Source organism: Oryx dammah, unplaced genomic scaffold, assembly GCF_014754425.2.
Source record: "Oryx dammah isolate SB20612 unplaced genomic scaffold, SCBI_Odam_1.1 HiC_scaffold_28, whole genome shotgun sequence".
Taxonomy (NCBI): domain Eukaryota; kingdom Metazoa; phylum Chordata; class Mammalia; order Artiodactyla; family Bovidae; genus Oryx; species Oryx dammah.
In genome coordinates, this window is record NW_024070212.1 from 16,030,263 (window position 1) to 16,057,590 (window position 27,328).

At 54.8% G+C, this 27,328-nt stretch overlaps 2 protein-coding genes across 2 annotated transcripts in view; both read right to left on the reverse strand.

The window, feature by feature from the left end:
• Positions 1-573: 573 nt before the first annotated feature.
• On the reverse strand, positions 574-5,311 carry SLC27A3 (solute carrier family 27 member 3). Its single transcript, XM_040230512.1, has 10 exons — positions 4,488-5,311; positions 3,916-4,125; positions 3,428-3,586; positions 2,748-2,872; positions 2,277-2,471; positions 2,080-2,170; positions 1,794-1,992; positions 1,468-1,565; positions 1,212-1,342; positions 574-894 (listed from the first exon to the last, which is right to left on the reverse strand). The coding sequence occupies exons 1-10, from the start codon at positions 5,131-5,133 to the stop codon at positions 718-720; spliced, it is 2,031 nt and encodes a 676-aa protein (XP_040086446.1). The 5' UTR covers positions 5,134-5,311; the 3' UTR covers positions 574-717.
• A 1,223-nt stretch (positions 5,312-6,534) lies between these two features.
• INTS3 (integrator complex subunit 3) overlaps positions 6,535-27,328 on the reverse strand; it is a 39,638-nt gene continuing 18,844 nt past the window's right edge. Inside the window, exons 7-30 of the mRNA XM_040230508.1 lie at positions 24,669-24,813; positions 23,013-23,142; positions 21,638-21,735; positions 20,302-20,493; positions 19,286-19,373; positions 18,726-18,805; positions 18,179-18,270; positions 17,735-17,841; positions 16,874-16,993; positions 16,408-16,537; positions 15,942-15,996; positions 15,626-15,729; positions 15,034-15,078; positions 14,696-14,815; positions 12,709-12,862; positions 11,641-11,709; positions 10,739-10,814; positions 10,132-10,245; positions 9,726-9,774; positions 8,528-8,695; positions 8,109-8,209; positions 7,914-7,986; positions 7,554-7,710; positions 6,535-7,442 (exon numbers count right to left, since the gene is read on the reverse strand). Coding sequence (XP_040086442.1) covers positions 7,365-7,442; positions 7,554-7,710; positions 7,914-7,986; positions 8,109-8,209; positions 8,528-8,695; positions 9,726-9,774; positions 10,132-10,245; positions 10,739-10,814; positions 11,641-11,709; positions 12,709-12,862; positions 14,696-14,815; positions 15,034-15,078; positions 15,626-15,729; positions 15,942-15,996; positions 16,408-16,537; positions 16,874-16,993; positions 17,735-17,841; positions 18,179-18,270; positions 18,726-18,805; positions 19,286-19,373; positions 20,302-20,493; positions 21,638-21,735; positions 23,013-23,142; positions 24,669-24,813 — 2,545 coding nt within the window. The 3' untranslated portion in view covers positions 6,535-7,364. The remainder of the gene's footprint in view (positions 7,443-7,553; positions 7,711-7,913; positions 7,987-8,108; positions 8,210-8,527; positions 8,696-9,725; positions 9,775-10,131; positions 10,246-10,738; positions 10,815-11,640; positions 11,710-12,708; positions 12,863-14,695; positions 14,816-15,033; positions 15,079-15,625; positions 15,730-15,941; positions 15,997-16,407; positions 16,538-16,873; positions 16,994-17,734; positions 17,842-18,178; positions 18,271-18,725; positions 18,806-19,285; positions 19,374-20,301; positions 20,494-21,637; positions 21,736-23,012; positions 23,143-24,668; positions 24,814-27,328) is intronic.

A 27,328-nucleotide genomic window follows, 5' to 3' on the forward strand; every position in this document is an offset into this window, starting at 1 on the left:
GCTTTCAGGCAAACTCTCCCCAGAAACTGCACTGCTACTTCTGGGAATACAGGACTAACTGTGGGTAAGATTCGGAACATCTGAGTTGCACTGAGAGGCCGCACCCCTCCCCCTCAGGGAATGGATAACAAAGCCAGTTTTGAGGGGTGAGGGGTGTCTGAAGGGTCGTTTCCCCCAAAATGAAGCCTCTGTTTTTTGCCCATTTAAGACCCTTCCCCAGGCCCCAACCACAGGTGAGTTTGTGGAGATGTTTGGCTGCCCGCAGGGGGCACTGTTTCCAAACCTCTGTCCACTTAGGCTATTTGAGCGAACCCCTTGGGACCTCGAGCTCCCCAGAGGAAGCAGTGGGGGCCCCACGCTCAGGGAGTAAAACTGGGACAGAATACCCACAGCACAGACATCAGTCATCAGGGGTTTTCCAGGGACAAGGATCACCCGGGGTCATCCGAGAGGAAAAATACTGAGGTCCAGACACTGAGCTCAGGCCCAGAGTCCAGGCAGGAGCGCCTGCGGCTCTGACCGGGAGAAAATGTCAGTGAGAAAAGCAGTTCCACAAACAGACGGGAAAGCGGATACTGTAGAGCAGAAAGACAGCCAGAGGAGCTCTGGTCATGTTTATTACAAAATAAAGATTACAAATCTGGTATAGAAAAGATCCCTATCAGCAGTTCCCCAGCCCACAGGGCCCCCTTGTCGGGTACGCTGGCGTGGGGGCGCTCAGATGCGAAGGTCCCCGGCCAGGAGGGCGCTGTACCGGGCAGGCGTGAGCGGCAGGTAGGCGCCCCTGGCCTGGTCCAGAATGTAGAGCGGGTCGGACAGCGCGCTTGGGTCAAAGCCCTCTTTTGCCATCCGAACCTTCTGCTGCTTGAAGGTCTCTGTGGTGGCCAGGGACTCCTGGGGAAGGGGAGGTCAGAGGAGGCTGAAGGAAGGGGAATTCTGCCCCAGTGGTTCGGGGGAACCGCCTGAGTTTTGTGGAGGGGTAGGTCTGGGGAAAGAGGAGATGAGGCCCAGGTTTAGAGGAGGGGGTGACGGGGAAGGGAAGGGGCCAGGCCTGAAGGACGAAGGGGGTGAAAAGCACGCGTCTGGGCAGGAACTGCTTTTTCTCTTCACAGAGTATGTTACGTGGGGGTCCTCTGGTGGGGTTTGGGAGCCAGTGACTGCTGCAGATATACAGGGTGAGGTAAAGGGTCAGAGCAGGGGTGGCTGCTTACCTGGAGCCTTAGGAATCGAGGCCAGGCATAAGGTGGCAAGTTCTCAGAAACATGGGCATAGAGCTGCACAAGGTCCAAAGAGTGGGGGGGTCGGAGAGCCAGGGCTGCCATCCCAGCCCGGCCTTCATGCCCTGGTGGGTGTGGGGGGCAGGGTCAACCATGGGAGCTGACCCCAACGAGGCCCTCTGCTCCCTGTACCCGACGTAACACTACTTCTGCATGGTGGGCCTGGTGCCCCTCCCCACTGCCTGGGCACCTGGCACAGTGACTCCGTAGACGTTCACCTCCTGAAGAAAGTCCAGGGCCTCCAAGGCCTCGGCCACCTCAGTGGTGGCCACATTCTCCCCCTTCCACCTGCCAGAGATGGGAAACTGGGAGTCAGGGGGCAGGACCTCCTGAGCTTGGTGGGGAGACAAAGAAGCTGGGATGAGGGCGAGGTGCCAGATGGTCTCGGGGAAGAAGTTGGAGGCTGGAGAGGAGAGATTAGGTGAGAAGCTGGGTTGGTGCACAGTAGAGGTTTAGAGGGTTTGGGTCCGAGATTCAGATGCCCAGGAGAAGAACCAGAAAGTGAGGGGCAGGTACCTGAAAGTATCTCCGGTACGATCATGGAAGCGAAGAAAGCCCTGGTTGTCGCAGACTAACAGGTCCCCGGTGTTGAAGAAAACATCTCCAGGCCGGAAGACGTGCTTCAGCAGCTTTCCCCGGGCCAGCTCTGGCCCCCCAGCGTAGCCCAGGAATGGCGACTGCTGGCTCACAGGGGCCACCAGCAGGCCTGGCTCACCTGGCAGAGCCACCAGGGTCAGGGGTGGCCACCTCCCACGCCACTCTCCACGTACGCCACCCCCGCCCACCCCACCTGGACACACACCTGGAGACGTGGCCACACAGTGCCCCCGGGTGTCCCGAACTGGCTCCCCTGTGGCGACATCATAGCGAATCAAAGAGAAGGGGAAGACATGCTGGGGGAAGGGAGACCCAGGGACTGGGTCACTTCCGGTGCATGAGCCCCTCCCCACTAACCCCCCCACTGTCCCCCAGATTTCCTGGCTTCCTCCTGCAACTCACCTTGTAGAGCCAGGAGGCGCGCCCCACAGCACCCTGCTGTCCAGTGTAGTTGAAAGTGGCCACATTGCCCTCAGTCAGCCCGTACGTCTCCAGCACCTGCAGGGGCCCGAAGCGCCGCACAAAGCGCTCCCAGGTGTCTGGCCGCAGCCCACTTCCCACCACCAGCCGGACCTTATGTCCACGTTCTGCCTTGTTCTGAGACAGGTGGGGAGAGCAGCAGGAGCTTCAGCCTCCAGATGCCGGCCAGCTCCCCGGGCTGGAGCCCTGTTTCCCATTCTCCTCGACGCCCTTCACTGTGACCTCCTTCAGGAGCCCTAAGCATCCAGGTCCGACCGCCCAGGCTCCTTCTCCCCCTTCCATTTTCTTCTTTTTGCTTCCTCTCTCTGACTCTCAGACAACGGTCTCAGTGCCCCCTGCCAACTGCCCACCTCCCTGCAGCCGTGGCTCTGCCCAGGACCTGCGCCCACGCACCGGGGGCTGGTTGACGAGGTACCGGCACAACTCCCCGATGTACTGGAACACCGTCACGCTGTGCTGCTGGCAGTCCTCCCAGAACTGGCCGGCTGAGAACTTGGACTTCAGCACCACTGTGGCCCCTGCCAGGATCGGGGGGGGAGAGGAGGAAGGAAGGAGGCGAGCTTATAGCTGGAGGGGGCGTGGGTTCCTGACTCCCTTCTTCCCAGACACTAGTCTTCACTATAGTGTAATTCCCTGAAACACCAGGTTGTGACATTCATACTTGCCACAGGCCCTCGTCCATTTCCACCTGTAATTTAGGGAGGTTAGCGCCCTGTCCCCACTTTCATCCTCACGCAGTCCACTCTCTGAACCCTGCCCCCAGGTCCCAACCCTCTTCTCCATTTGCCCCTTCCTGGGCTCCACAGCCCTCCCATCCCCTGGCCTTTGGAGCCTGGAGTTCCGTGAACTGCATGCCCCCCTGGTTGCTCAGCCTGTAGTTCTGTGCAGGTGATGCTTCTCCATTGAACCAGGAGCTCCTGGAGAGGAGACCCAGCCTCCTTCCTCTCCATTCTCTACCCTGAAGGGCTCAGGAAGTATCCGCAGGTGAGCATACCACAGTAGGTACTTAGATGTTTGCTGGCATAAACACTTGCCAGAGGGCTGAATGAGGGGTTGTGGTGGGGGAGACTGACCAATGCCCAAGCATCCCACAATGCCCAGCAGGGAGCCGGACATGTGGTACAGTGGGAGGGCGAGGTAGATCACGTCCTCCTGGTGGGCACCGCACAGCTGGTAGAATCCCTGGCATTGCAGGACCTTCAGGTGACTGATCCGAGCAGCCTTGGGGAGGCCTGGGGGTGGGAGTTGGGGAGATCAGGGAAGGGTCTGAACCCAAGCCTTGTCTCCCTCTTTGCCCCTGCTGGGTTTCCCACAGCAAGAGGCAGAGGCAAGGCTGAAACTGAGAAGGCAGGCCGGGATGTCCCAGAAATGAGGGACGTTCAGGGAAGTGGAGAAATGAAGAGGCGTGGGAGGACTGCTGAGGTAGGGGATACTGGCCCCTGGGATCGCCCTTCTCTCTGGGGGCTGTGGAGGAGGGGCCTAGGAACTGAGGAGGTCATAGTTCCTGTTCCCAGGCCCCTGCCTTCCTTGGCTTTAGATTCTGGGAGGTGAATATCCTCACCCGTGGTGCCGGAGGTGAAGATATACAGGCACGTGTCCGTCATGTTCTGGGGGGCAGACAGGTACCCAGGCACTGGCCCATCCACTTCAGCTGAGGCCTCGGCCAGAAAATCGCTGATTCCAGCAGGACGGGTATCAGAGCCCACAGCCCACAGGTGAAGCCCCATGCCTCTCAGGGCCGGCAGGTCAGGCTCCAGGGACTCCAAGAATTCTGGACGGGGAGGGAAAGCACAGCCCCGCAGTTCTACCCGACCCGGAAGACTCCCCACACTTTACCCCATTTGTGCCCCCACCCCCTACTCGCACAGTTCCCGAGTAAGGAAGGCTGAAGAGGACAGAACCGACGTCCCATCATGGGCCTGGGACCTGGAGCCCAAGTCTTGGGAAATCTTTGGGAAACCAGAGAGAGGCCCAGCAGCCTGCCCGTCACAAGCCCGGAGAACTCTTTTCCGCGCCGCTTCCGAACCCCTTGGAGAGAGTGCGGCCTCCTCCCCAGCCCACTCCGGCTCGGCCCTCGGCACGCCCCTTTCCGTGGCTGGCCCCGCCCCCGCCTGTCCGGCGCTCGGTCCTTACCTGGCGCCAGCACGAGCGCGCGGGCGCCGCAGCTGCGGAGGCAGTGCTGTAGGGGACCCCGGCGCAGAGCGGTGGGCACAAAGGCCGTGCGCAGGCCGGCCTTGGCCAGCCCGAACCAGAGCCACAGAAACTCTGGGCAGGCGGGGAGCAGCAGCGCCACGGTGGCCCCAGGTGCCAGAGGGGCCGCGCCATCCCCTTCCCGCACGGCCCGCGCCGCGCCGCTTCCGGCCGCCCGGTCTCTCGCGCAGTGCGCCGCCCGCTCGCCTTCCCCGGCGCCCCCCGTGCCGCCGTCGCCGAGTCCCCCGTCCCAGCCTCGCGCGCGCAAAAAGGCGCGCGCAGCCCGGTTGCTGTGGCGCTCGGCCTCCGCGTAGCTAAAGCGCTGCGCGCCGTGAATGAGAAAGGTGTGCGCCGGGCGCTGCCGGGCCAGCTGCGCGAGGCGCCAGGCCAGGCTGCAGCCCCCCTCAGGACCTTCTGGGTCGGCGGCAGCCGCGGCCAGAGCGCGCGCTCGAAGGGCCCGTTTGCAGCGTAGGGCGCGCATCGTGAAGGCCAAGTCTGCCGCGAGCCAGCGCAACTGCGACCACAGGCGCAGCGGCAGCAGCAGCAGCGGCAGCAGCAGCAGCAGGGGTAGCAACAGGAGAGAGGCCATGGTGCCCGCTTCCTCCGCTCGGCGCGGTCTGGCCTCAGCAGCTCGCAGACAGGCCCGGTACTCCCTTCCGACAAACCGGGGCCGCTGGTCTCGCGCTCAGATCTCTCCTACCCGGGAGCGCGCGCTCTGGCATAAGCCCCTTCCCACCCAGCCCCCCTCCCCACCGGCAAAGAGCGGAGGCCCAGGAGGAGTGCTAGTGGGGGGCGGCCCCGCAGCCTGGCCCTTCCCAGAACTATGCTCCGCCCCAGGCGCGCTCCCTCCCGGACCTCGCGGCCCGCACCCTACCAGCTCCTGGGCGGCGCTCAAGCCTTCTCTAAATCCCAGGGTCGGGTCTGTTTCAAGGTTTTCTCTAGGACAGTCTAGACGTCTGGCTGGACTTTGGACCCCCGGTCAGAGCGCCAGGGCACTAAGAACCAAGTCCATCGTTCCCCTTTTCCTCTCATTGTCACCGGATGACGGGAGGGTGGCACTACTCCCCCAGGAGACTGAAGGACTCGGCCTCCTGCCCACATGGTGCCGCAAGTTGCGGCATGGCACGTCGGCCAGAGGCCAGACCCATGCCCTCCCTCCAGCCGCCAGCGGTAGCAACCCCAGGAGATGGGTGGGGGCCCAGCCAGCCAGATTTCTGGAGGGGCCACGGAGGCGGTGGCCCCTCCCTTTGGGCAAAGGGACAATAATTGGGGCTAGCCAGCGAATGCTTTCCATCCTGGTTTTAATTGGGGCAGAGGAAACGGGAACGAGAGGGGAAGGAAAAGAGGCCTCTGGCAATTTAAGCTTTCAAAGGAAGGAGCAGCAGCTTTGAGGGATGGGGAAACCTGGATTCTGTAAAAGACAAATTTGCCGGCTGAACAGGAGGAGCTGTCTGCAGTCAGCCCAAACTTCATTCCTTTCTCTTCAGCCTGCCACTCAAGCTCCCAGGACAGCAGAGGAACAAAAGCAGAGCCAAGGAGCTCTTCTGATGGTACCACGGATGGGCAAGTGGCTAGACAGGAAGAGGGTTCCTTCTCTCAGGTATCTGAACTCTCTACACCAGGCACACGTTAGCAACCCCAGCCCAAGCAGGTGGTCCTGCAATAGCTGGTAAGCATTAGAGTATGACACACTAGCTTCTAGAAGGCAGCTATGCTCACCACTACACCACCAATGTAACACTAGCATTCTGGTTCTGGAAGCCTCTAGTTTCATGAGAGATGGATAAGCACAGACAGGCTTCTGGGAGACGATACAGCATCGATTTCTGCCTGGACAGGTCAGCGCCTGGCCTGCAGAGCCAGCAGCAATAAGAAGGATGTGGGGGTTAAAGCCAACTCCCTCCTGCTCTGGACAAGAAGGGGGCAGGCAGGGAGACAGAAGGGGAAGAAGGGTGCCAATTAAATCAAGACCACTGGTACATGCACAGGGTAAGTGCGGGCAGCAACTCTGGCACAGAAGAGGTTCTGGCTTGTTTTATTGTCATTTAAAAACAACTTTTAAAATGCGATTATCTCTGCCAAAAAAAGAAAAAGACAAGACAGATCCAAGGAAATGGGGCCATTTGACAACTCTGTGGAACATGTCTCTGGGGCTCCCAGGGCTCTGGCCCTGCGTGAGGTGCCAACTTCGGGTCGAGGTGCCAACTTCGGGTCAGCACAAGCCTCCAGGGCACCCCGGGTGGGGCTGTGGCCTCCCTCTCAGATTCCTTTCTGAACACCTGTGGCATCTGGCCCTCAGAGAGTAAAAGGCGATGTGAGCACATCACAGATTAAATGCTCATTTCACACCGATGTACAGAGGACAACTATAAAATGCCTGTTCAGAGCAGATCAAGACCCGAAAGGGGAGCGGGGAAGGGCGTGCGCACACAGTTTTTACTCTCATCCTAGCCTCTGTGGCCAGCTGCCCCTCGGTCATTTCTCTCCTCTATTGAAATAGCTTTTGGGGAGGCTGGGGGAGGGGGTGAGGACTTCCTCCACAGTCCAGGCTTCGCACAGCCTCTGGCTTCAGTGGGAGCCCGAGTATCAGGGGGAGCAGCACTGCCGGGGCTGCGGGCCCCAGAGAGGAGGGGGTGGGGCTGGGGCTGCATGGCAGCTTCTCGTGAGGGCTGAGCTCCAGGAGGCAGCTCGTCCTTCTCCCCGGGTGAGCTCTGGGATGGGGACAGGCTGCTTCCCCTACGATCTCCCCAGCCTCTGTTAACCTCTGATTCACCAAGGAGGGGAGGGCAGTCCAACTTGGGGTGGACGGGGAACAGGGCCTCAGTCACTGTCAGATCCCACAGCAGAGGACCCTTTCCGTTTCCGTTTGGTGGGCTTCGGTTTTGTGTCTTCTTCTTCCTGGGAGAGAGGAGGAAGAGTCACTAGCAGGGGCAGCAGCCAGGCCCAGGTCCGCCCGCACCCGGCCTCTCCCTGCATCCCGTGCGTGGCATGCCCGGCCAGGGGTCTCACCGAGGCACTGCTGGAGCCAGACTCCTCCTCAGCGTTGGGCGGCTGGGTGGCATTCTTTCGACTTCGGGGGCTGGACAGAGCAGCTTTTCGCCGGCTCTTGGGTGGCTTGGTGGAAGAGTCCTCATATTCCTCCGCCAGAGAGAAGAGATCGCTGAACCTGAGAGGGAGAAGGACCGCTCGGAGGGTGGGCGTCCTGGCCGCAGGGCCATCCTCCCACCCTTGTCTCTGCCCTCGCGCCAGGGTCTTATTTGTTTTCAAGCACCTGGTCCTGCCGGAGACTAAGTCTGTGTCCCCAAAAGGCCACCCTCACCCAAGCCCTCTCCCACTCCTTCTCAAGGCCGCAAGTGCAAGGAGCCTCACTTCATCTTGTGAGCTTCGTCACAGCTCGCCTGGACGTGCTGCAGAGCCTGCAGAATTGGGGTCTGGCTGAAAACTAGAGGGAGAAAGGAGAGCAGGGAAGGGGAGCAGTGAGGTTTCTGAGAGCTGGCCCACCCGGATGCACAGATGGTCTGAGTCGGGCAGCGCCAGGCACGCAGGAGAGGGCGGGGAGCGTACAGCTCTGCTTGGTGTTGGTCAGGTTGAGACGCAGACTGTCCAGGTGCTCCAAGATCTGCTCCAGGGTCAGCTGGGCCAGCTTGCTGCTGGAACTCCTCAGGCTGCAGGGAAGTCAGGAGAGTGAGTCTGAGCTTGGGGTGTGGGCTCCAGAAGCACGGACAGCCCCTCCACTGGGGTTCCTCCTTAGGACAGAGGCAGCCCCTACAGAGAAAGGGAGGGCAGGACTGGGAGGGGCCGGGCAGGGTAACGGAGGTGCGCTGAGAACAGGAATCAAAGGCAGGGCACAAGGAAAAGAGGCGAAGGGGCCACAGTGGTCCTGCATGCCAGGCTGCTTCACACCACTAGGTGTCGCCCGCAAGCCAGGCCGGGACCAAACTGGACCGCCCTACTGCCGGCCTGTGGGGTGCGGAGGGTCCCACCTCTGCCTCTTGCGCGGGAGGCTGTTGTTCTTGATGAGCAGGGACTTGATATGCTCAGCCAGCAGCTCGTCATGCTTCATGCACCAGTGCCTCAGGATGCTGGTGGTGAACTGGTCGTCAGGGTGGCAGGGCCGGCTCAGCACCATCTTCACCATCTCCTCGCTGGGCCTGGGGGGAAGAGAGGGGTGCGGGCAGGGGCCCCCGGCTCACACAGCTGACCACAGAAACCCCTGGCGCTCTCTCATGGACTTTTCCCCAAAACCCTGGCCTCCCCACCCGTCCCACCCCAAACTTGCGGTAACTTTCTACTCTCACATCCTTCTCCCTCTTCTCTTTGGGCCAAGGACTGTCTGGTTTCATCCTCTGTGGAAGCCAGGAGACAAGAAGCAAGACTTTCCAGTTTCTGTGGCAGCAGAGGTGCATGTGTGTGCTGGGAAGGAGCCCCACTAAATCTCCCCACACTGCCCAGAACAGTGAAGAAGTGGGCCGGGGAGGCAAAAGGACACATCTGTGGGGGTGAATGCTGCCTGTGCCCTGCCTAGCTGGAGCAGTGGGCCACTCTGGTGTCGAGCCCAAGGAAGGGACATGCAGCCCTCCAACTTTGCCACTTCCTGTAGGAAGCTCTGTGCCACTTCCAGTCTCTCAGCCGAGAGAGGAGAAAAGGTGGAAGGAGAGCGAGAAGGTGGGAAGGAAAAGGTTCACAGCTGCTGCCCCAGTCACCTGGGGTTTTGGAACAGTGCCTGTGGCAGAGGGAGGGGCCTCTGCCCAGTCTCCCTCTACGCCCCACCCCTGTTCAGCTGCCTGTGCTGCAGGGTGAGGGAAGGGACGGTGTGTGGCTCCTCCACTCTGGCCCTCCCTCCTCTGGGACTGGCCTCATGGTGGCCTCAGGGGCGAGGGGGAGGGGAGCAGGAGCCACGGGGATGAGAACTGCTGCAGCAGCAGGAAGCAGGGATGTCCGGTCCCCACCTCTGAGGGCAGCTCCTGGTGGGCAGGGGGGTAAAGTCCAGAGGAAGCCCAGATCCCAGGGGACCTGCTTATTTGTAAATCACTCTGGGGGAAGGGCGGAATAAGCAGATGTCAACAACAGGAAAAGCACGGCAGGCAGCGAAGGGGCAGGACAAGAGCCCTTTTGTGACAGCACCTCTCCGTGTGTGCAGAGTGGGGACCAAAGAGCCCCCAGGGCGGGGGCAGAACTCACTTCTCTCTTCGGAGCTGAAGCAGCAGACAGGACAGGGCCTCTGGGTGCTCTATGGGGGAGGGCAGAGGCTGCTCAGAGGGACGCAAAACTCCGGAAAGAAACTGACATCCCTCCCATCCCCCAACCGCAGCTACTAGCGGGAGTAAAGATAATCTTCAACAAGAAACCAGGAAGAGCGACCCCCAGTCCCACTCCACCTGAGCCCAGTTCAGCACCTGGCTCAGAGGGGCCTGCAGGACACGCCTAAGGAGCAGAAGTGACTGATGCGGGCCTGCCTTTCCGCACCTAGCACTCTGGTGGGAAGGGGAGCTGTGGATCTGGGCTGACCTAAAAAGAAGCCCGGAGGCCCAAGCCCAGGAGTGTCCTCTCCTCCCCAGTGACATTTCCCACCCACAACCCTACTCACCCTTGTACTTGAGGTGCTGCAGGATGGGGATGATGGTCTCCAGGGGGATGTTGTGGGCCAGGAAGAGCTGCCAGGCACAGTACTGCTCAAAGGTTTCCCAGTCCAAGCTCTGGACTGAGTAGAGAAGAGACACGCGTATTCATATTCTGTCACACACACACATAGAAGGCCAACCCACTGACTATCGGCACCTCACAAAAGGGTGTTACAGGGGTGGGAACAGCGATCCTAAGACCATAGGTACTTTCCCTTTCCCTTTGCAAAGCACACTTCCAAAGCCTTCATGTACTTTCTGTATTCTCATCACCCTGAGGCTGGAAGGTCAAGGAACTTTATTTATAGAGTCAAAATACAGATCCAAACAGATACTGCCAAAGGCCCATGGCAGGCTGGAAGGACCTTCTGCCTCATTCTCAGCCGCAGAGCCAGCTTTCCTGTTACTAGAAAGTACACAACAACCTCTGGGAGACAGTGAAGGACAAGGAAGCTTGGCATGCTGCAGTTCATCAGGTTGCAGAGCTGGACACAACTGAGAAACTGAACAAGTACACAGGGCTGCCACCGCTCTCATCTCCCAGGGAACCTCAGGGCTTGTTGGCACACTTACTGAGTATATTGAGGACTGAGTCTTTTCGAAACATGACCAGGTTCCCCATCATCACGTGGCAGACCAGCTCCTGAAGCTAAAGGGGATGACAAAGAAGGCAGAAACCATTGGTTTTAGAAGAGGCCAGGAAGCTAGTATGGAAGGAGCAGCAGAAGAGCTCATTCAGGAAAAAAATCAGAGGAAGTGAAACCCAAGTCATAAAGGAATGGGAAGGAAAAGGCACACGATGGACCCCAGGACTCTGAAGGACTGAGGGGACTGGCAAAGGAGCAACTGGCTTCAGTGGGAACCAGACCCCCCTGTTCGGAGCAAAAACTGTTACAAAAAGCCAACCCTTATGTCCTGATGGCAGAGTAAGAAGAGGCAACTTCTCTGCTTGGATGTAGCCTGGGCCCCTGATCCATCCCAGCCTGTGCTGAGGGGGGAAGGGCCATGGGAAGCTGGATTACAGGTGTGGGGAGGAGAGAAGCACAGGTAGGAGGGCTCTTGTGGGGCGGAGCAGAAATGGGACCCCAGTTTAGGACTGAGAAGGGATCACAAGCCAAGCTACAGCCTCGTAGGGACGTATGCGTGAAAGCTCAACTAGAAGTGGTCTGACCATTTTTGTTCTGAGCCAAGAGGAAGACCAACAGAGAGCTGAAAAACAGTCCCCTGGGTTTCCCTGAAGAACAGGAGTGCCCCCAAAGCATGCCCCAAGCATAAGGGGAACTCCAAGCAGGACTGGCCTATACCCAGCCTGCCGCCCTGGGGCTCCACATTCCTTCCCAGCCCCTGGGGCTGAAGGTACACACGGCGGCTGCCAGGAGCAGGGTGCCTGTGAGCAGGACTCCCTCTCTGCAGACAGGAGGTGGGGGCAGGGCCCCGTGTCCCCAGGCCTCTTGGGATGACAGCTCTGTGTTCACCTGTGCCGAGTCAATAACAGCCACGATCATGTTGAGCAGCTCCCCACTCCGCAAGGTCTCATCTGGAAACTGGAGGAAAAGAGGGAAAGAAGGGCAGGAGTCCAAAGGGTACCCCTCAGCTTTCCCTCACAGCCCATCCCCACTCCCTACACGCTCAGGGCATGTGCTGGGATGGCCAGATGTGGGGTCTTGACATAAATCTCTAAACAAAGATCCAGTAGCTGAGGCTGGGAATTTAATCCTTAAAGAACCCAAGGTTTTAAATGTGTGCGTCCACAGTACGAGTGTGTAAGGAAAGGAATGGGGAGCCACCTAGAGACAAAGCAATAGCTGAATGGGACTGGACATGATGTTAGTTCTGCGTGAAGCGACAACAGAATTAGCATTTGCATCTCTGGCAGCAAAGAAATCCAGTGTGTGCTGAACCCTGCCAAAGAAGGTACAGACAGTGTGCGTTTGGGGAGGGTGTGGGGTGTGGGGTGCCCAGGGCCCCTTCTGGAGAGGGGAGGGGTGCTGGGCATGAGCGCCCTTCCTCCCTCGGGTGTTTGGCTGGCATCACACTTTCTCTTGTGATGCCCACACCCTGCGCCCTGATTTCCCTGTTCCTGGGAACTCTCACCAAGCGGAGGAAAAAGAGCTGTTATCTCCTCCTATGTCCCAATTCCTAGAGACTTGTTAGTAAACAAGGGAAATGAGAGCTGAGTCTCCACTACAGAGGCCCTGGTCTTGAAAAAAATCAGAGAGAACTGGAAGGGCCATCAGACGGCCAGAGCGCTTGAATATGTGAACAGGGATCTGGTTGTGAGCCCTGTCTGTCCTGGCCAAAGCAGAGGGGACAAGTGGACAGGCCAGACCCAGCTCACAGGACAAGAATTCTGTGGGTTTTAGACATCTTTCAACTTGATGGAAAGAGGCAGGAGGGGATGGCTGTGGTGTGGGAGAAGGGGCCTACTGAGGCCAGCAGCGAAGGGGAGAGGAGGGTGAGGGCTGTGTGCAACGAGATGATGTGGTCTCCCGAGCCCACCGGCACTGCCGTGCCGTCCCAGGGACACAGATGGAGGTGCTGACCTCTGTGTAGATGGAGGGTGTGAGGTGGCAGAGCAGGCGCACATCATCCTCCTGGCAGGCCTTCATGTCCATCATTAAGCAGGTGTGCAGGTCGCCCAGCTGGGTGGCCTGGGCAAATGACTCGTACAGGTTCATCTTCCCGGCGGCGGCTTTGCTGCAAGACCAGGCGGGCCTCAGCCAGCAGCCTGACCCCGGCTTCAAACAAGCCCTAAGTAGACCCCGACTCTAGAATCCCTTTGTTGCCCTGGATGCCCTGGGCTCATGTGTCTCATGGCCCTCCCTGGCCTTCCCCAGAGACTTGGTGACTATGGAAATCAGGAGACACTCCTCTTTCTCCCCAGCTTTCCCCCATGTTCCAGACAGGGCTCAAACCACAGTCAGTGAAGTTACTACCTGGTAAGAGTAAAGAACATGAAAAGAGAGAGGGCTCATATCAGGTTAGAGAAAGCTTTCTCTCTTGTTCTTTGGGCTCCAAGCAACGAGGGCAATAATATCTACAGATACCTGCTGCTGCTAAGTCACTTCCGTCGTGTCCGACTCTGTGCGACCCCATAGACGGCAGCCCACCAGGCTCCCCCGTCCCTGGGATTCTCCAGGCAAGGACACTGGAGTGGGTTGCCATTTCCTTCTCCAATGCATGAAAAGTGAAAGTGAAGTCGCTCAGTCGTGTCTGACTCTTCAAGACCCCATGGACTGCAGCCTACCAGGCTCCTCCATCCATGGGATTCTCCAGGCAAGAGTACTGGAGTGGAGTGCCATCGCCTTCTCCACAGATACCTACCTCACACCATATGCAAAAAACTTAACTCAAAATGGGTCACAGGACTAAAGAATTGAAATTATATAACTCTTACAGGAGTAAATCACAAATGACAAAAGAAAAAACAAAAAAAAACAGGACTTGATCAACATTTAAAACTTTTGTGTTTGAAAAGATACCATCAGGAAAGTGAACAGAAAACCTACAGAACAGGAAAAAAATGTTTACAAACCATATATTTGATAAGAAAACATCTACACAGAATATCTGAAGAACTCTTAAAAATCCACAAGAAAAAGATAAACACTCAATTGCAAAATAGAGATTGAAACAGTTTTCTCCCAAAGAAAATGCAAACGACCAATAAGCACATGGAAAAATGCTCAGCATCATTCGCCGTCAGAGAGACGCAAATCAAAGCAAGGATGAGATGCCACTTCACGCCCATGAGGCTGGCTGTACTCGAAAGCCAACAACTGTTGGGGAGCACGTGGAGAAATCAGCACTCTCACACGATGCTGGTGGAAACAAAGTGCTCCCGTCACTTTGGAGAGCAGTCTGGCAATTCTCACAGATGTAAAAACAGCTACCGCTGGATGCAGCAATGCTACTTCTAGGGATATACTCGGGAAAACTGGAAACATCTGTCCGTGCAAAAATCTGAACGTGAGTGTTCACAGCGGCTCTAGTCACAACAGACAAAAAGGTGGAAACGACCCAAATGACCATCAGCAGGTGAATGGGTACATAAATCGTGGTGATGTCCATAAACTGGATTATTTGGTCATAAGAAAGAATGAAGTACAGATACACACACTACAGCGGAATAAACCCTGAAAACACTGGGCTAAGTGAAAACAGTCAGTCATGAAAAATCAGACACTGTATGACTCCATTTATATGAACTATCCAGAATAAGTAAACCTGAAGAGGCAGAAAGCAGATCAGCGTCACACGGGCTGGGTGAGAGGGAGAATGGGACAGTGGCTGCCAACAGGGACGGGGCTTCTTTTTGGGGTGATGGAAACATTCTAAATTAGACAGTAGCAACAGTTAAGTGTCTTTATGAATATACTAAGACCACTGAACTTTAAAACTGTTACACACACACACACACACCCCCAACACACACAGAGTGATGACAACCAAGGGGGCTGGGGCGTCAGGTATGAGGGGAGAGACACTCTCCAGGATGCTTCCTGACACCTTACACGGGACCACACCCACCTGGCCCTTAGGTAGTAGAGCAGGTGGTAGCCAATCTTGGGCTGCTTTTGATATAGCTCAGAGAGAAGGTCCAGAAGCAGAGAGAAGCTGCTGTTGTCTTCTTGCATCTGGCACAGGTTCCTGGAGTGGGAGACGGAAGCACAGAGGAAAGCTTCACCTGGGGCAGACTCTCCTGTGGCACTGCTGGAGGGCATGGCTGCCTGAGCCCACTGCATACCCCTCCTTTCTGGAGAAGCAGCCTCATTACCCCAGGATAGAAGCATAAGCGTGCTGACAGGGACGGTGGAGAGGGCAGCATCTCCTACAGCGAGACCTAAACATCAGATAGAGAGGCTTACCTAAATATTAGGTAGAGAGGCTTCCCCACAGACTCCTCCAGGGACCTACAAGACGAAGGTGATATATGAGAGTCCATGTAGGATAGGGGAGGAAAGGTGAGCTACAGCCAGCTAGTATGGAGGACCAGCTTGAGGCCAGATGCCAGCCTGCTCCTTTCTTAACGAGCATGGAACTTCCTGCTGCCCCAGAGGCTGGCTCACAGAGAAATCAGGGGCCTAACATGGAAGCAGTCTGGTTGTTGTCACTGTAAGTGAGACTCCTGCCCTTCAGGGAGTCCTAGGCAAGGGTCCAATCCCACCTGAAGCAGCAAAGATTTGGGGCTGCTGGGTGCAGCAGCAGGGCAGGACATGCAGGGAGGGTTGCGAGTCCACTGACCCAGGAAGCTCAGTGTTCAACAGGCAAAATAAACCCTCGGTTAAGTGCATCAGTACATGTGAGAAGAAAAACAAATGAGGAGATGATTTTCCTCAAGCCCCGAGCAGGGTGCCTCTTTAGACTCAGGCCTTAAGAGTGTACCTCTAGCTTCATGAGGCTGGGGTGGGGGTGGGGGTGGGGGTGGGGGTGGGAAGGGCCCGGAAAGATGAGCCTTACTCCTCAGTGATCTCCTCGGGCAGCACCTCCCCTCGGAAGTGGCCCTTGAAGAGCTCCTGTAGGCAGGAAGCGAGGACAGACAGCTGCTCCGAGTCAAAGTCTTCCTGGGTGGTGAGAAGAGGAGAGACTGTCACTACCCAGACCCAGCCTCACTGTCCCCACTACCCAGAGCCTCTGAGCTCATCTGCTTCCAGCTCCAGGATCAGCAGGCCCCCGCCCCAAGCAGAAGGGACCCATCCGGAGGAGGGGAAGCTGGGAGTCAGCTGCCTGGGGGGCTCTGGGCTGGGCTGGGCTGGCTGGGCTGCTTCCTCCTCACCTCCAGGACCTGGTCCACGATTTCCTGCATGACCTCACACTGGGCCTCTGTGTCACTACAGAGCAGAAGGGAGAGGAGATCTCAGGGACACGGAGGAGAGCAGAGTGAGGGACACACACCCGGAATGTGTGCACAAGCACACTCGCGTGCACACAGACAAAACACAGGAACTCTGTGGGAATCCGGGCTGTGGTGAGGGGGCCCCTGGGCAGAGGCCAAGGAGACGGGGATCCCCACAGTACTGCTTCGGTTCCGGAGGTTCTTCTACTCAGAACCTTGGAATGAGGACCTGGCATGCTGTGAAACAAGGCTGCCCCCTCCCAGCCCAGACCCCGCAACCTAAATTGTAGAAGGCATCTCCTGTGCAGCTTCAGTCACCTCTCCACACACCCCCACCAGAACCCTTCCAAACCTACCAGTCTGCCACCCACCAAATACCAGGCAGACACCCAGGGCCGGCACCCACCTCCCCTTCTGGAGCTGGAGCACTTTGTCCCTCAGGGACTCATCTAGCTGGTCAAGATAAGGGGTAATATCAACTGGTTCCTCCACCACTGTCTCCTTGATCGGGTGGAAGCGAAACTCTCTCTTCTTCCCTGAAGGGAGTGATTTAGGAAAGGAGTTACTCGGCCCAGACATGAGAAGCACAGAGAGCCCCCTGAACAGTCTGGGCCCCCTGACCCGAGCTGGGTATGCACCATTCACTCAGAGCTACTGAGTGCCTGAAGCACTTCCCTGAGTGTGGCGTGTTCTAGCCTCAGGAAGCAAGAAAAGGCAGGGACCACTTGTCCTTTTTTCCCTCCTGCTTCAGTGTCAAGTTCTGGAGTCTCACCCAGGAACACTGATAACAAAACTAACTCAGAGGCACAGAGAGGGCAGAGAATCTGCTTCTGCCAGCTAGCCCTCCTAGGACTGACACAGCCCTGGACTACCTTTGCTGTTAAGATCCTCCTCATCATCACTGAAGGCTGCCTCTGCGTTGTCATAGCAACTCTCATCCTTGTCTGACATGTGGTTGTCCATCTCCATGGAAACTGGCTCCTCAATTTTGACTTGGAAGTAAAGAAAGACAAGACATTTGATGGCCTCCTGTGTCCCATGCTCTTGGGAAGGGGAGACAAAAGGGTAAGCGGGAGGATAAGGAGCTCATGGCCTAAACGGAACATGGACCCTGAAAGGACAGGCATCTTGCCCTCCACCGTCCAGGGCTTTTGGGGGAGATTTTCCCAGCAATGAGAGCAGCACAGACCCTGACGCCTCTATGCTCAGCTGAGGATCAGCCAGGAGATAAGATCAGGCACAGTCCCAAGTGCTCTTTAACTTAGAACCAAGTTGGAAAGCTCTGCCTAGCTTAAGCCCTTACCCCAAAACAAAAAAGGAAGGGGAGCTGCCTGGAATTGGAAGCAAGATTTAAGACCCAACATGACAACCTCTCATCAGAGGACAGGGCCTGGGGCTGGGAAGAAAGAAGATGGACAAAGCTAAAGTGAGATAAACATACATTCCATGAAAGCCTTCCACCTACTGAGGAGAGGTCAGTAAAAAAAAAAGAGGAGTTAAAAGAGCAAGGGATGTCAGTGAAAAGCAGGTAAGACGGAGAAGACATCATAAAGGGCGACAACATAAGGAAGACAACATAAAAATGAATAAAGGAAAGACTGGGCAAGAGAAACTGAACTGGACAGAGTCACAGAGGTGGAGTGCGTGACCCCCTAGACCAGGGTTCTAGTCCAAGCACCCTGGATGTCTCCCTCCCTCTTCTGAAATCGGGGATGGCCTGGGCGGGTCTATACCTTCCACAGGTGGGCTGGGCGAGCTGCAGAACTCAGGAAACTTCTCCCTTAGCATTGCCCGCAGCTCCTTATCCAATTTAGGGTTGTCAAAGAGGGGAGCCAAATGCCTAATGGGGAACATGAATGAAGGTCAATATCAGAGCTCCTCACTTCTAACGCTATGTGGAACTAAACAATAAACAAGTCTAAGCCCGACGGTACAACTGGGCAATACTCCCTGGGGAGGGTCACTGGGGGCCAGGGAAGGCATCTGAATCCCTCTGCAAGAGAGAAGTTCCTCTAAGAGGCAAGAGGACGTATGCCTAGCAGCCCACGGGAGAGCCAGTATGTTCTATACGTCTCAAGGGAAAGGGTCGGCAGTGGGAAAGCAGTATCTGGCCACGCTGACCAAGCGAAAGGAGAAAAGATCGGTTTCCCTGCCCCACAGACACATGAAATGCTTACGCCAGAACCCGTTTCTCCACAATGTGATTGAGGGAGGAAAAGACACCCTGCCGCACGTGGCCCTCCAGCGGGGGATAGAAGTTGGGAATGATCTGGAAGGGAAGAGGAGCAGAAAATGAGCACAGGGCAGGGCCTTCCATCCAGACTGTTCTGCTGAACTAGATCTAAAAAGCAGCTCTGGTTCCATTCGGGAAACACTGAGAGGTATGGCTGCAGAAAGGACTGGAATTCCTGATTGTCCTGCACTGTTCAAATGGGAAACTCTTACTCAACCTGGGTGTTCCTCCAGGAGATGGGATTTTACCTGACGTCATTATCCCTGAGGCTAAGAAACCCCATGGAAACATGGGAAGATCCAACTGGAGACAGGGGGAATGTGGGAGAGAAGCCTCACCAACTTGGGACAAGGACCCATGACCAGGACCCAGTTCTGCTCCCACAGTCAAGGGGCACTGGGAAGACCTATTCACTGACTGCCAAGGTTAGAACGACACTCATTTAACTCTGCTGGGCAGACATGGGGAGAAAACAGGGCTGTGGCACTTACACGGCACATGAAGTCCAGGAGTGTGGCAGTGATGGCTGGGTGGGGCTTCATGGAGTGATGCATGACCAGGATGGCTGGTTCTGGAGAGTGTGGAATTAAAGGGTCCCCCCACATCAGAGACTCCCCATAAAATAAGCTATCAATATATACAAATGGCTCCAGGGAAAGCTATGTCTTCCCCACCCCCTCCAGTTCTGCTGAGCAGACCCAAAAGCAGACACTCCACCACAGCAGCTCACAGCCCTCACCTCCCTTCCTGTCCCAGCATTCAGCTTGGAGGAGGGAGGTGGCAGGAGATAGCACAGGCTTTTCCTCTGCCTGGCCCTCCCCACTCAAAGCCCGAACGTCAGGCTATGGGGTGAAGGGGGTGGAATGGTCGCTCAGCCTCATCAAAGCAATTTTCCTTCTAGGTCAAGGGAGCACGGGTGAGGAACAACGGAACTGCTGCAGATAAGCTGCCTCCACCACCACGCTGCCCTGACATTCACGGCCACCACCACAGAGATGAGGCAGCAGCGCTGGGGGCTGGGGAGTGGAGCTGCCTGGGCTTGGTCACATACCTATGTTCATAATGCTATCCTTGTCTGGGCTAAAGAACAGCCAGTCATAAAACAAAGCCAGCTTGGCATTAGAGGCAGCAACGTTTGACTGGAAAAAAAAAACAAGGAGAAAAAAAGAGGCTAATTTCATCAACCAGCTCCCTTCCCTGCAGAAGCCCAAGGCAGATTCTAGGGCCCACATAACTGCTCCATCCACGAAATTAAGTTCCTAGTGAGTCAGGGTGGAACCACCCCGGGGGTGAAGCACCCAAACCTGTGTATAAGGTCTCACCAACCAAGGGGCTGGGGATCGGTCTGGGTTCTTGATCCCACAAGGAGAACATCTGGGCCTGGGGGTCCCCTGATCACCCCCGAGCTAAGACACTCAGACTAGCCCCTCAGCTGCCTGTGTTGAGCTCCCCAGGCACATTCCTGAAGGGAAGACCCTTAGGCATAGCTTGCTGTTCTATCTGAATCAGCACATTCCAAGGACCCAGTCAGACAGGGGAGGGGGAACCCTGTCAGGAGAGGTCAGAGGGCAGCGAGATGCCAGAGAACAGTTTCCCACCCCAGGCACAGAGAGGAAACGCTGGGAGGGACATGGCTCTGCTGTGGATTCACCCTGTTGGGAGAAGGGAAGTATCCAGAGTGGACGCCAAAAGGCCCGGAGGTAAGGGTGTAAGGAACACAAGACCTGAATGTGAGTCAGGAACACTTCAGGGGAATAATCATACGTGGTTTCTGGAAGCTAACAGGAAAGACAGGGATGCCTGAGAAACCCAGGCTTGGAGACTGGCAGTCAAGGTTCAGATGAAACTGTTCAACCCTAAACTCACATGGGAAATGAAAAGTGTGAGTAAACTTCTGGAGATATGAAGGGAGGCAGGGCAAAGGCTGAGATACTCAGGAGGAAGAGAATGAAAAGGGGCCCTTTGGAGTCAGGTGGCCCAGAGAGTTAGGAGGAAGCATGGAGGTATGGGACACGAGGGAGAGAGGGTCACCACCCTGTAGCCTCTGGCCCTTGCCCAGCCCCTCACCGTGCACGTGGTCAGCAGCCAGCCAATGATGGCCCATCGGGGCAAGATATCTGAACTCAGCACTTCATTGGAAGGGTGGACAACTCCACAGATGTAGCGAATGAGGTCACAGCGCAGAGACTGACTGTCTGGGGTTGACAGGTACTGGCGCTGGAACCAATCCTGGTATCGCTTTTGTTGACCAAACCGCACCTTGGGGGAAGGAAACGTTAGAAAGAAGAGCTAGGAAGAGAGGGTAGGATCTCTGGACAGAGGGAAATGAGCACCATTCAACTCTAGGTTTGACCTAGACCTCAATTTCTTCCCACGACTTAGTCATTAATTCCTATTGTCTCTCAAGTCTCTCTGCCTTTGGGAAGACATCCTGATTTAACTCTTCCTCGATTTAAAAAGAATGCTGTCTATCAGCACTGACTGAAAACTTTCCTAGGCTGAATGACCTAACAGGATCATTATCTAAAACACAGAGATTCTCCAAACCTTCTTCCAGCCAAGTCCTTCCCCTAAGTGGAGTCTAAGTGGGTACAAATAGCAACCCTTCCTAAAGAGAAGATCTAGATTTCCTCTTCTATTCCCAATTCAACCAAAATAGAGACAAGAAAGGTTTAAAAAAAAAAAACTAAAACTAAATCAACATAGTCCAACAGAACATTCAGCAATGGTGGTGCCTATTGAGCTCCTAAAACATAGCTGCTCAAACTGAGGTATTGGACTTTAAATTTTATTTAATTGTAACTAATTTAAATTGCAACATGTGGCTAGTGGCTACCACCTGGGACAGCCCAGATCTAGACAGTTCTCCTGGATGACTTGGGAAACTGAAAGCTGGCTAGAGCAGTGGCTCCTTAACGCCAGACTAGCTGCACAGAAGCTGCTGCCTGGAAAGTGGGTTAAAAATACAGATGCCACAGTCAGATTCTCTGGGAGAGTAAGGTCCGGGAAGGTGTATTTTAACACACTCCTCAAGCAATGCTGTCATAACTCAGCCACGTTTGGAAACCAAAAGGCCGTAGCTCTCTTCCTGGGAGGTCATGGTGCACCCAGAGGAACCATGAGTTTCACAGAATGAACACTCTCACTCTACTCTTTTACAGCACATTTCACAATGGTAAATTACATTATTTGTATACAAGTATTGGTTTAATGACTGCTTTAGACAGACTGAAAGCTTTGTAAGAACTGGAACTCTTACATCTTTCTCAACACTGTATCCCCAATCCTTAGCTCTATGCCCAGTCACACACTTGACCGGCCCTCCACCAGACATCTGCAGGCTGAAGGCAGAAGTCCAGCTAGCACCTGCAGCTTCCCTTCCTGCTGAAGTGGGTTAGCTTACCCGGGATGTCATGAAGAGGAGCTTAGTCTCCATGTCTGGGGTTAGACGACACGCTAGGAATTTTCGAGATGTTCTTGACTGAAGAAGCTGTAGGATGCCTGAATCAAGTATGGAAGGAAAGAGGAAAGAGAAGACTGATGACCAGAAGGAGCAGAAGGCAGTGGGCCACCTGGGCCAGGCTCCGATGGCCAGTGGTCTTGCTCTTGGGCACATTCCAAGACACGAGCAAGAGGGGCTCTAACCAGCATCCGAATGATCTGCTCCATCCAACTAGCATCCCCAGGACCCAGATGTATTCGTTCTTTTCTTCTACTGGCCGTCCACAGTCCCCTACTCACATATTCCAGTTGGCAACATGAGGAAAAGTTAGGGAAAATTTTGGGACACCCTAGCCTCCCTTTCTGCTCCTGATGGTCCCACCACTGGGTCCTGGGACCAGTGTGGTGTTGTGGCATAAGCACGAGCTGTGGAGTCAGACAAACCTAGATCCAAATCCTGCCTCTGACACTTACTAGCTGTGTGGCCTTGGGCAAATTACTTAATCTCCTTGAACCTCATTTTCTTTATCTGTAAATATGGAAAGTAAAATATCCATCTTACAGGGGAGTTCTGAGTATTAAATGAGTTAACATACACGAGCCTAGCACAAAGCAGGCACTTAAAACAACTCAGTACATGTTTTCATAAAAGAACAGTACAATGTAACGTAGAACCAGAGCTTGCTTCTCCTCTCTCCTGACTTCCCAGTCCTAGACTGTTACACTCATGTTACATGGGCACATGTGCACATATCACACACATCTACGTGTTGGGACAGGTTGGGAACAAAGCTGTACAGTCATTGTTTAGACCTTAAGGATCCTGGGAAGGCAAAAGGGAGATGAGAAGGGCCTCGTTGGGGGCGGCACATAGACACACGCCCTCCCCCACAGAGGATTTTGGCTAAGCTGGATCCTTGGAATTCAGAGGCATCACGGTTCCTGGGGAGGAGTCTTCGCTTACAGGACAAATTCCAGTGCCTCTGCTGAGTCAGTCTCACAAGCTGACCTCTGACACTCCTGACATTCAGTGAAGCTGGAAACTGGTCATCGGCTCACCTCTTGAGCCCAAGAATTGGTGGGACAGGAGGAGGAGGAGGATCACAGTTCTCTATCTCACTTTTTCTTAAATGACAGACAGCTAGAGCCTGCCACATAGGGACTGTCTGGGAACATGAATGGTTCTGTGTACTCCTGCCGTTCCCACATCCAGCTGTCTCCGGGAGAGCTTGCCCAGTCCCAAGCTTCTTAAACCTGACTGCCAAAGCCTCTCCTATCCACCACGTCTGCCCTCTCGATTGACCTCTCAAGGACAGTATGCCCCAACCCTTACTTACCTGTGAACTGAGGACTCAAGGCCTGAGGGTTATGGATAATATCTTTCCAAAGCAGTTCAAATTCTGGTATCCTGGCAACATTCTGAAGCAGTCTGACAAGGTCTCGGCCAATCATCAAACATTCCATGAACTAGATGGGGTGGGTGGTGGGAGACGGGAAAGAGAATAAAAACAAGAACTGTCTACCTGCTGCAGGGAGGAAGGAGCAGTATGTTCCAGGGAGGGGAGGAAAGGGGTCGAATGGATTACACAATTTTTTCTGGAACCAAAGGATTGGCTCCAAGCTGTTCAAGGGGAAGAGAGCTGAAGTTGGGGCCGAAGTCGAGGAGAAGAGGTTACTGAAAACTGCTGAAGCCCTGCTGCCGCCACGTTAATCTGTGGCCCCTTCCTCCCAGAATGGTTTCAGTCCAGGACAAGGGACACAAACATTTCAAAAGGCTAGAGCTGGTACGTTAAGCCCCAGACACCTTACCCCAGAACTTGCTTGGTCCAAAAGAACTTTCTGTGGTAATGACATGACCTCTAGTTGTGCTATCCAAAAGGATACCCATTTGCCACATGTGGCAAATGAGCGCTTGAAACGTGTCTAATTCAACTGCTGCTGCTGCTAAGTCACTTCAGTCGTGTCTGACTCTGTGTGACCCCACAGACGGCAGCCCACCGTCCCTGGGATTCTCCAGGCAAGAACACTGGAGTGGGCTGCCATTTCCTTCTCCAAAGCATGAAAGTGAAAAGTAAAAGTGAAGTCGCTCAGTCGTGTCTAACTCTTAGCAACCCATGGACTGCGCCCTACCAGGCTCCTCCATCCATGGGATTTTCCAGGCAAGAGTACTGGAGTGGGGTGCCACTGTCAACTAAGGAACTGAATTTATAATTTTTATCTAATTGTAATGTGTGTGTTTATTTTTTTTTCCTGGCCACACTGTGCAGCATGTGCGGCCCAAGTTCCCCAACCAGGGATTGAACCCATGACTCCTGCACCAGGAGCACAGAGTCCAAACCACTGGACTGCCAGGGAAGTCCCTAATATCAATTAATTTTAGCTTATATCGTGACACGTGGCTAGTGACTACTGCATTAGACAGCTTTAACTCTAGGAGCTGTCTCTCCTGGGAGATCTGACAGCAGACAACTCACTATCCCACCTGACCATGGCAGTTACCCCAGCAGGCAGGGGGTGGGCGGGGATAACGCAACAGTGGAAACACAAGACAGCTTCTGTCTGTGAGGTGCTGTGTGACAGCGCCCACAAAGCTGACCAGGGAAGCCCCGGGATGCCAGCGTCACCAACAGCACTCCAGTAACTGTGGTTTTGTTGTCGTTAATCCCTAAGTCGTCTCCAGCTCTTTGCGACTCCACGGACTGCAACAAACCAGGCCTTCCTGTCCCTCACCATTTCCCACAGTTCACCCAAGTGCGTGTCCATTCAATCAGTGATGCCATCCAACCAGCTCATCTTCTGCTATCATAGGAACTAGGGCTCCTCCACACTGATTTCTCCACCCTGCTATCCTCATCTGTCTCACAGTGATGAAAAACCAACAGGCCTTGAACCACAGCCATATCTCCACCACATCTCTGGCCCCAGGTCACCAGAGACCTGACAAGAGGTGGCCCTTTCTGGGTCTCACTTTCCTACGGGCTTTTTGTCCTCACCCGCTCCCGAAGCAGTGAGACGCAGAAGTCCACCTCCTTCTGCCTCAGGGCCTGGAGCTGGGCTGTCCCGTGGTGGTCGACGATGAGGCGGAGGTATGTGTAAACAGCCATGGCGATGAGGATGCTGCTCTTCAGGACCCACTCCCTGCAAGGGGGGAAGACGCGGAAGACATGGACACCTGTGCTCCATCTAGACCCACCCAATGCACCCCACGCTTGGCTCCAGTGCCTCAGAAATGTCTGACGACTAGCATGGGAGTCAGTTTCTGGTTCCTTAATCGCTCACTCGTGCTGTCGTTATCTATCTTGGACTATTAACCGGCTAAGGTGGGGACAATTTCCTCTCACTCTACCAGGTGTCCAATAAAGATAAGTGCTAAATGAAAGCAATCTCTACCACATAAGTACTTAACTTCTAATAAAATAAGTTTGTTGACTCAGTCATTCAAACATAATGGAGTGCCTGCTGCTGCTGCTGCTAAGTCGTCTCAATCGTGTCCGACTGTGCGACCCCAGAGACGGCAGCCCACCAGGCTCCCCCGTCCCTGGGATTCTCCAGGCAAGAACACTGGAGTGGGTTGCCATTTCCTTCTCCAATGCATGAAAGTGAAAAGTAAAAGTGAAGTTGCTCAGTCGTGTCCAACTCCTAGCAACCCCATGGACTGCAGCCTACCAGGCTCCTCCATCCATGGGATTTTCCAGGCAAGAGTACTGGAGTGGGGTGCCATTGCCTTAGTGCCTACCATGTGCTAAGCCCTGAAAGAGGTACAAGGGACAGAGAAAAGCCAGAGCTTCTGCCTGACTCAGACTAGGAATGAAAGTGCAAGTGTCCCTCAGTCTGCAGTTCTTAAAGTGCAGCCCAAGGACCTCTGGGGACTATCAAGACCCTTTCAGGACCGTGGAGATTTCAGAACACACTGGGTATGCCTGTCATTACCAGCCCACCACGTCACAAATGTTTCCCTGATTTGTTCTCTGGCCACTGATCCCACTCCCAGTCAATGAGTCACCTGTCTTAAATCATAATCTGAAGAGAAGAACATGATTTTGGATGGCAAAGCCTATTTTCCCAGGAGTTTTAGACATTCCCTGGAGAAAAGGGGGTAGCGGAAGAATTGCATTCCCTGTTGCTTAAAGAGGAGTACTAAGAAACTATGGGGAGATTCAAAGACTCCAACGCTGGCTCAAATCACCAAAACTGGGGAGCTGTCTCCTCTAAGCAAGCAGTTTGCAAGGGTTTTAGCACCCCTGCTGGAAGACAGGGAACCAGAGGAAGAAGATAGGGAGTTTAATTAATCCAACCAGGCAACATCCTGATTCCGGAAAAGGGGGCCTCAAGCCACCTAATTAAGAGACTCTGGCCTTCTCCTTTCACAGAGTAAAAGCAGCAGCCAAGGCCACTGGAGTGGGTCCCCCTCCCCCACCTGTTACCTTTTAATTCCACACCCCTACAAAGACCTGGGAAGGAGTGGGAAAGAAGGTGTGAAAGAGGACAGTTTTAAACTGTGCACTAAAAGATGTGAGTTTTTTGGAGGGCAGGAGAAAAGGCAGGGCAGTTATCTGACACCTGTACAGTAAGACTGTGCTCTGACTGCCCAAATGAGAAAAATTCTGCTTTAAGATATGGGAATAGAAGGTATCTGGCACCAGGAACAAAATTAGAAAAACCACTTCTTAGGAAGATTGCTAGTGGAGATGATAAATGTATCTGAGATGTGGGATGGGGTAATGAAGAGAAAGATCAAAGTGAAACCCTCTGACCCAGGATGTTAGGAAGGCCCAGTGACTTCAGACAGAGGTCTGGTAAGAAACTGCTAGGAGCTCACATGCCGTGTGCTGCGCCAGTGATGGAGGGTTGCTGCCAGCTGTGCCTGCAGCTGCACATCCAGGCCCGGGGCACTAGGGGGCACTGCCTGGCAGGGCTGGCACAGCGCCCCAGTTCCGCAGCACACAGAACACAGCCATCTCTTTCACAAGTGTGAAGAAGGGCTGAGGTCCATTCTTCTAAACCACTGGACATACAGAGACTCATCAGCCGTCTCAATCATGTGACTACTGCAGTGTCCTCTCCCAGAAACAGACTCTGAAATCACGCCACGGCAAGAGTAAGGCCACAGGACCGAGAGGTAGGCCTCACGCCCAAACAAGTTCAAATATGGAACAGCCCTCACATTTTCTGGCCCTTTACTCTGATGGAGAAGGGAAAGAATCAGCTGGTCTCATGCCCTCCGTACCACTGGCGTCAGTGACCTCCTCATTCTCACCAACCCCTGTGCCACTTCAACAAGAGGAGGGCATGGGTAGGATGGACAGTCTTGGAAGGGAGAACAGGGGTACCTGCCAGGCCTGGGTGGTTGGCTGGCCCCACTCTGCTGAGTTCATTCTCCCTTACCTCCCGCCAAAGATAAACATTCCATGGAGGTCTGGATCAAAAATAAACCCTTATCAGATGAAATGAGTTTTTCCTGGGCTCCAAGATATTTTAGTAAAAACCTTCTTTCCCACTCCTTCATCCCTGGGCCACAGCATGGCATTAATTCCTTCTCTTGCCACCAGTACATGGCCGCTCCCTCCCCACCCTCAACCCCGCTAACCTACGGTGCTCTCGGGCCACTAACAGCTCCTCATACACCCTTTCGTCCCACACCCACACCCAGTGT

Coding starts and splice junctions, on each gene's coding strand:
- SLC27A3 (XM_040230512.1), bottom strand. CDS start 5,133: ATGGCCTCTCTCCTGTTGCTACCCCTGCTGCTGCTGCTGCCGCTGCTG. Junction 1,566..1,793: donor CGTACCGGAGATACTTTCAG/GTACCTGCCCCT, acceptor CATCTCTGGCAG/GTGGAAGGGGGAGAATGTGG. Junction 895..1,211: donor CTCGATTCCTAAGGCTCCAG/GTAAGCAGCCAC, acceptor CCCCTTCCCCAG/GAGTCCCTGGCCACCACAGA.